Source organism: Bufo gargarizans, chromosome 2 (assembly GCF_014858855.1).
Source record: "Bufo gargarizans isolate SCDJY-AF-19 chromosome 2, ASM1485885v1, whole genome shotgun sequence".
NCBI classification, from domain to species: Eukaryota; Metazoa; Chordata; class Amphibia; order Anura; family Bufonidae; genus Bufo; species Bufo gargarizans.
The window spans coordinates 716,082,270-716,089,864 of NC_058081.1; the positions used below are offsets into that span (position 1 = coordinate 716,082,270).

At 52.8% G+C, this 7,595-nt stretch overlaps 1 protein-coding gene across 6 annotated transcripts; it reads right to left on the reverse strand.

Moving 5' to 3' along the window:
- LOC122929128 (translation initiation factor IF-2-like) lies at positions 1-6,782 on the reverse strand. 6 transcript variants are annotated; one of them, XM_044282618.1, is made up of 4 exons: positions 5,689-6,758; positions 3,136-3,216; positions 1,584-2,213; positions 1-718 (listed from the first exon to the last, which is right to left on the reverse strand). In XM_044282618.1, the coding sequence occupies exons 1-3, from the start codon at positions 6,581-6,583 to the stop codon at positions 1,618-1,620; spliced, it is 1,572 nt and encodes a 523-aa protein (XP_044138553.1). In that variant the 5' UTR covers positions 6,584-6,758; the 3' UTR covers positions 1-718; positions 1,584-1,617. The 6 variants fall into 6 exon arrangements, 5 of the variants coding, with proteins under 5 accessions (XP_044138553.1, XP_044138552.1, XP_044138554.1 ...); XR_006387960.1 differs by having other exon boundaries at positions 3,136-6,782; XM_044282617.1 differs by lacking the exon at positions 1-718 and having other exon boundaries at positions 1,000-2,213; positions 5,689-6,755.
- Between the last annotated feature and the right edge of the window lie 813 nt (positions 6,783-7,595).

Consider the following 7,595-nt stretch of genomic DNA (forward strand, 5'->3'; position numbering starts at 1 on the left):
TTTTATTTTATTACTTTTTCCTATATGCATCCCTCTAATATACCGTTGCCGCCCTGAAACATCCCAGTACACACTACGGGAGGGAGGGAGGGAGATGCTGCCTCTCTGCTCCTAAAATGACGGGCGCTGACCTGCCTCACCACTACTACAGCCTGCCGCTTCCCGCCCCCTCCTAGCTCCTCCCCCCTTTCCCTGCACTCATCCACTTAACCCTTACCTTCCCAGACCCTTGCTCACAAAACCCCTCATGCCGGCCTCCCCTGAAGCGTGCCGCTTCGTACGGCCTCACTTGAGTAGGGTTATTGGCTACGCTCGGGTCCACTACCCCATCATTTAGCTAACTAACCTTCCCCTTTTCCTCTCCCAATAACCACACACAGCCACTGCTTGGATTAAATCGGCCACAGCAGCCGTCTTTTATTAAATAATATAAATAACATGAATAAACATAACACTTGATATAACAATGACATATATATATAAATATATACATGTCTAACTGACGAGGGAGGTCCTAGAAGCCGCCTAACTGCACCTTAAACGACCACAAACCACCACGGCAATTCCATCTTGCCCCCAGCCGCGTACCACAAGCTCGGGGACACCAACTGACGGACGCCATACCAAACCAACCAGGTGCCCCAACTCTGAGAGTCCAGCCCCACCATTGAGGCCCTCTCATTCACCGTTACCATCCAGTAGCCCCAGCTTCTATGACCTCCCCCCGCCACGACTGCTGCGACAAACGCAACACTGAAAGACACACTCCGTCCACCACCCCCAGTCAAATTATTATATATTTTTTTTTTTTTATATATTTTTTTTTTTTTTTTTTTTATACCTTTATTTATTTAGAAAATACACCTATTTTATTTTATTACTTTTTCCTATATGCATCCCTCTAATATACCGTTGCCGCCCTGAAACATCCCAGTACACACTACGGGAGGGAGGGAGATGCTGCCTCTCTGCTCCTAAAATGGCGGGCGCTGACCTGCCTCACCACTACTACAGCCTGCCGCTTCCCGCCCCCTCCTAGCTCCTCCCCCCTTTCCCTGCACTCATCCACTTAACCCTTACCTTCCCAGACCCTTGCTCACAAAACCCCTCATGCCGGCCTCCCCTGAAGCGTGCCGCTTCGTACGGCCTCACTTGAGTAGGGTTATTGGCTACGCTCGGGTCCACTACCCCATCATTTAGCTAACTAACCTTCCCCTTTTCCTCTCCCAATAACCACACACAGCCACTGCTTGGATTAAATCGGCCACAGCAGCCGTCTTTTATTAAATAATATAAATAACATGAATAAACATAACACTTGATATAACAATGACATATATATATATAAATATATACATGTCTAACTGACGAGGGAGGTCCTAGAAGCCGCCTAACTGCACCTTAAACGACCACAAACCACCACGGCAATTCCATCTTGCCCCCAGCCGCGTACCACAAGCTCGGGGACACCAACTGACGGACGCCATACCAAGCCAACCAGGTGCCCCAACTCTGAGAGTCCAGCCCCACCATTGAGGCCCTCTCATTCACCGTTACCATCCAGTAGCCCCAGCTTCTATGACCTCCCCCCGCCAACAACGCGCAGCTTGACAGCCCTTAAGCTCGCGCGTTCCGCCACACCCGGATGGCTGTTTCGACACCTCCCTGTAAGTCCAGTGACCACAAATCAATGCCCACCGCATTGAGGTGGACTCCATCCTGTCTCCAAAAACCTCCTGTTCCTGCTTCCAACTCGGGGTGCCTCACCACCACCGCCCCATGTTTGGCACAGAACCGCCCAATCACCCTGTTCAGCTTAATCCTAGCCTTATTCAGCCTTTCAACCGATCTCGCCTCCCTCCAGACCTTCCTGGGGACAATGTCCGACCACACAGTGACAACTGACGGGAAGAGGGACCACAAACGCAAAAAATCAAAACGAATATCCCTGATCAACTCTCTGCAAGGTCGGACCCCTAGGTCATTTCCCCCAACATGCAACACCAAGATATCCGGGACTCTATCTAACCTGGCTTGCCGATGAACCTCCTGCAAAACACTACCCCACACCATACCTCTGCGTCCGATCCATCTCACTATGGCCGTCCCCCGATCAAACCCCAGCTGCCGCCCATTCTGCCGAACATCCGCTCGTAATGCCCCCCAGAACACGAACGAATGGCCCAGGATCCAAACTAATAACGGGGCACCACCTGAAAAAAGAACGAGACAAACTTGGTTAGACACAGCCTTAAACTGCCCCTAAACGCACATACAGCCGAAAACGCTCCGACTCCCACCTCCCAATACGCTTAATCACTTCATCTCGCACCCCCAAGCGAGCAGCCTCCGTGGCAGCACCTATCCTGAAGGAATGACCCGTAAACTTGCCAGAGTCCATTCCTAGATTACGCAAACATTTCTTGAATACCGCTATAAATTGAAATCGCGATAAAAAGGAGCCATCCTCGTGTCTGAGAACCGGGCCTGCCGCGACCCCTGCCCTTGCTTGAAAATCCCGCAAACACCGTACTGGACACAATAGACATCCCGGCACCTCAAACAATGAGACTAAATGACCCCTCCCCTCCTGATCCGTCTTTGAAAATCTCAGCGAAATCACCACCCTGTCGTCATATAACGTTACATCCTCGCTCCTCAGACCCCCTTCCCGCCGCACACTTGCACACACTAACTCCCCTAAACGAAAAGCTCCGAAAAAAGCCAGAGCAAAGGCTAGTCTAAATAAGCTCACCTCCCAAGCCGAGCGACACACTCCAGCTACCTGCTCCCCTAACTGTAACAATAACGAAAAGGACACCGGTAGGCGGGAATCTTTGACACGCTGAAACCTTCTATAACCCTTCAAAATTTGACGGACCAAAAAGGACTTAGTAATGTCCGGGGAATTCCGCAACTTGAATCCGAAGGCCAAGCCCGCCATGCAACCATTGATCTTGGCAACCGACCAACCTTGATCCTTCACGTGGCCAATGAACAGTAACAACGGAATTTCCCCGTCCAGTACCTCGACCCCCAGGTCATTACACCACTGCTGCCACCTACTCCAAGCCCTATCGTACATCCTCCACGTGCCTTCACTCAATGATGCCTGCAACAGACAAGCTACGGTACCTCCAGGATCTCCCACAACGACTCTGGACACACCAATCCGACCTGACTCGCCTCCGGGGCCAGCTGGCGAAACCGCTCCCACTGAAAACGAGAAAGTGCGTCAGCTATACAGTTAGAGGAACCAGGCACATGCACTGCAAACACCCAAGCATTAAGGGACAAGCACCGGAGAACCAACTGCTGCAACAGGCAAATAACTGGGGGGGAAGAGGCCGTTACACTGTTGATGGCTTGCACAACTCCCAAGTTGTCACAATGGAAACGAACCTTCTTGTGCCGAAACTTCTCCCCCCAGAGCGTGACTGCCAACACAATGGGGAAGAGTTCCAACAATGCCACGTTTCTTACCCACCCGTTTCGTACCCAGGACTCAGGCCACCGACCCGCACACCACTGCCCTTCACAGTACGCCCCAAAACCCGCTCCACCCGCAGCATCCGTAAACAATTCGAAATCAAACGCATCAACCACCCCCCCCATAACTAATGCTCTGCCATTAAACTGTTTTAAAAAGGAATCCCAAACTTTCAAATCCCCTTTCAACTCACTGCCTAGTCTAATAAAATGGTGAGGAGACACCACCCCTCCTGTCGCCGAAGCCAACCTCCTACTAAAAATGCGGCCCATTGGTAGGATTCTGCATGCAAAGTTCAATTTGCCCAACAAAGACTGCAGGTCCCGCAGACGAATCTTCTTTGCTCTCAATGCCGCCGCCACCCCTGTTCTTAACTCTGACACTTTGTCTACTGGTAGCCTACACTCCATCCGCTGTGTATCGATGACGATACCCAAAAAACTTAGCTCAGTAGCCGGCCCCACCGTTTTGCCTACTGCTAACGGGACTCCGAAACCCTCAAAAACAGACTGTAATGTGGATAACAACAACGAACAAACCCTAGATCCCCCCGGCCCCAAACACAGGAAATCATCCAAATAATGAATGACAGAGTGACAACCTGATTCCTGAACCACCACCCACTCCAGAAAAGAACTGAAACGCTCAAAATATGCACACGATATTGAACAGCCCATTGGCAAACACCTATCCACAAAATAAGCGCCATTCCAAAAACAACCCAGTAAATACAAACTATCCGGGTGAACTGGCAACAACCGAAATGCCGCTTCAATGTCACATTTTGCCAACAGGGTACCCGGACCCAGCTTCCTTACCCATTCCACAGCCGCATCAAAGGAAGCATAAACCACAGAACAAAGTTCCGGGTCAATGCCCTCATTGACCGACGCACCCTTAGGGAATGATAAATGGTGGATGAGCCTAAATTTATTAGGCTCCTTCTTAGGGATCAAACCCAAAGGGGAAACTCGCAAGTTACTGATGGGTGATGTAACAAACGGCCCATCCATCCTCCCTAGGGAAACCTCTTTAGCTAACTTTCCTGTCACTATGTCCGGGAACTGCAATGCCGAGCGCAAATTCTTCCGCTTCTCTAAAACCGGTAACGGGTGCGAAGGTATATGAAAACCGAACTTAAACCCCGAATACAAAAATCCAGCTAACTCCTGGTTCGGATATCTATTTAGATGCCCCACCATCCTTTCCACTCGCACTGGGGTCTGCCCCTTTTGCAAAACTATCCCCTCCCCTTTGCCTACCCCCTCTAAAACATCTGCTAGCCCCATGGCCCCCGCCACACACGGAACATTCGTGCCTAAATTTGCATTTTTGGCCGAATTTGCAACTTCCCTCATTGAAAAGGAAGCAGTATCCTCTTCCAACTGGGGGCGGCCCTGTACCTTGCTGTACCCCAACCCCTGACTCACTCCGAAAGGACTGACCACTCCTACCTGGCGCTGTCACCCTCATCCATAAAGCAATGTCCTTATGGTCCCATCTCATATTAGGACGGACCGCTTTCCTCTGACGAAACTGCTCGTCATACCGTAACCACCCGGAACCCCCATACACTCTATAGGCCTCCCCAATAGCATCCAGATAGCAAAATAAAGGGGAACAGCATTCCGGACTCTTCTCCCCAATCACACTTGCTAAAATAGCAAAGGCCTGCAGCCAATTACTAAAAGACCTAGGGATAAGGCGATAGCGACGCTTATCATCATCCTCCTTTCTTACTCCGTCCTTTTTTACCACATCCAGGTTGAACCGCTCCAACGGAAGCAGCGAAAAAATTTCTATGTACTCCCCCTTCCAAATTTTCTCACGCACCTCCGTTTTCAAATGCGCTCCCAGGGGACCCTCAAAGCAGACATACACCTCCCCTTTCGCGGCGTCATCTAATCTGGGCCTATCCTCCTCACCTCCCGCCTGCGTCTGCACTGACACTGATTCGGCTACACCCGTGCTATTGGCCACTGCTACATTACTATTGTTAGGGGTCGCCGGTACATTGCTATTTTCTGCCCCCAACCCCCACGCTGCTAAGGGGGTAGCCCCCATTGCCCCCCTATCCTGACTAACTCCAGCTAAACCACACAGCAAGCGCCCCAAACCACCGATAATCGCACTATTGCTCCCACCCGCCCCAGGCGCCACATTAAATAGAGATAACAGTGTTCCCAGTGATGGCTCACCTAGCTGCCCGGGTGCTGTGAACCCGGCAGCCGCAGGTCCTGATTCCTGACGTACGACTCCTGGATCCGCGACGTTCCTCTGGTGGGTACTTGCGCTGTTCGCCGGCAGCACCCCAGCCGGATCCCTGCTGGGTGCGTTAGGAATGGCTCTGGGACGCCCTCTGTCTTCAACGGTGTCAGGACCAGTAGCAAACTGTCCGCCCTCAGGAAATGGCCTGCGCAACTCCCTTTCCTCCATATAAGCATCTGCGCGCCTGTCTTCATGCCCAAGAGGCCTGCTCTGGGGCGGGGAGCCGTCCAGAACAGCCTCGTCCTCCTCCTCTGAAAGAAGCGCATCATGGCGAGGCCTGCGCCCGTCCCCGGCACCTACAGGCGCAGCCTCGTGTGCCACTGAAAGGGGCCCATCCTGTAAGAGCCTGCGCCGGGCCGCCCTGGCCGACCGCGCAGCCCCGCTGCTGCCTCTGCTGCCACTACCTCTCCCACGCTGAGCAGGCCTCCCACTCCTGGGGACAGGAGGGGATCCTGCAGAACCAGGTCCTGACTCCCTTGTAGCTGAAGTGGTGGGCTGAGGGGAAGGCCCCACAGCCTCTGGAGGGTCCCGCCGGACATGTGGATTCCTCCCACGCCGGGAGGCCGCAGTAGCCTTAGAATGCTCCCGGCGTGGAGGGTCCCTTGTGGGGCTCCTGACACGGCGCCGGACCCGGGGGGGTAAATCAGGGCTCAGGCGCGCCGGCGGCCGTGCCCGCCGCGACCGTGTAGCTAATGGAGTAGGGCCAGACGTACCCACCTCCGCCCCCCTTAGCAATGCAGTCACCTGCTCCTCCAGCCAGTCGCTGCCCCTGGTGTCCGCTGCTTCCCTCAATCGCCGCAGCATCACCTCCACAGCTTCTGCCATTGCTGTCTCTGATGCTGCCGTTCAGAAGATGCTGCCTCTCTGCTCCTAAAATGGCGGGCGCTGACCTGCCTCACCACTACTACAGCCTGCCGCTTCCCGCCCCCTCCTAGCTCCTCCCCCCTTTCCCTGCACTCATCCACTTAACCCTTACCTTCCCAGACCCTTGCTCACAAAACCCCTCATGCCGGCCTCCCCTGAAGCGTGCCGCTTCGTACGGCCTCACTTAGATGTGGTCGTCAATAACATGTGCTCGGCGGCACCAAATCAGAAACCATGTGTCCTACCACAATCCGGGGGGTTCCAGTGCACATCCATGAATCCCGGAGGGAAACACTTATCCCTGGGCTAGATGATGATGTGGTATTGAAGGACCGGGTCGGCAAAGAACTGTCCCTGATATTGCCCTACAGGGGGTGCTATTCTGGCCCTGATAGCCTAACCACAGAGCACCCGCCCTGATAAGAACAGCCCTGTTCGGAACCTTACCCTATATAAAAATGGCCTTAGTAAGCCCCTAGCCCTTAGGCCCCTGACTTCCAGGTGATCACTATATAGATCTATGTGTTTTTAACTAATTATAAAAGTATATTATAAGTATATTGCACCCCTCTGTGTATCACACTTAGGCCTCATGCACACGACCGTTGTGTGCATCCGTGGCCGTTGTGCCGTTTTACGTTTTTTTTTCGCGGACCTATTGACTTTCAATGGGTCCGTGGAAAAATCGGAAAATGCACCGTTTTGCAGCCGAGGCCGTGATCCGTGTATCCTGTCCGTCAAAAAAATAGGACTTGTCCTATTTTTTTGACGGACAACGGTTCACAGACCCATTCAAGTCAATGGGTCCGTGAAAGAACACGGATGCACACAAGATTGGCATCCGTGTCCGTGATCCGTGGCCGTAGGTTGCTTTCATACAGACGGATCCGAAGATCCGTCTGCATAAATAATTTGTTGGTGGCAGTGTGCGCCCCCCCCGCCCCCCCCTTCCTCCCTCTATTGTAATAATTAG

Coding starts and splice junctions, on each gene's coding strand:
- LOC122929128 (XM_044282615.1), bottom strand. CDS start 6,583: ATGGCAGAAGCTGTGGAGGTGATGCTGCGGCGATTGAGGGAAGCAGCG. Junction 3,217..5,688: donor CACAGCACCCGGGCAGCTAG/GTGAGCCATCAC, acceptor TCTCGTTTTCAG/TGGGAGCGGTTTCGCCAGCT.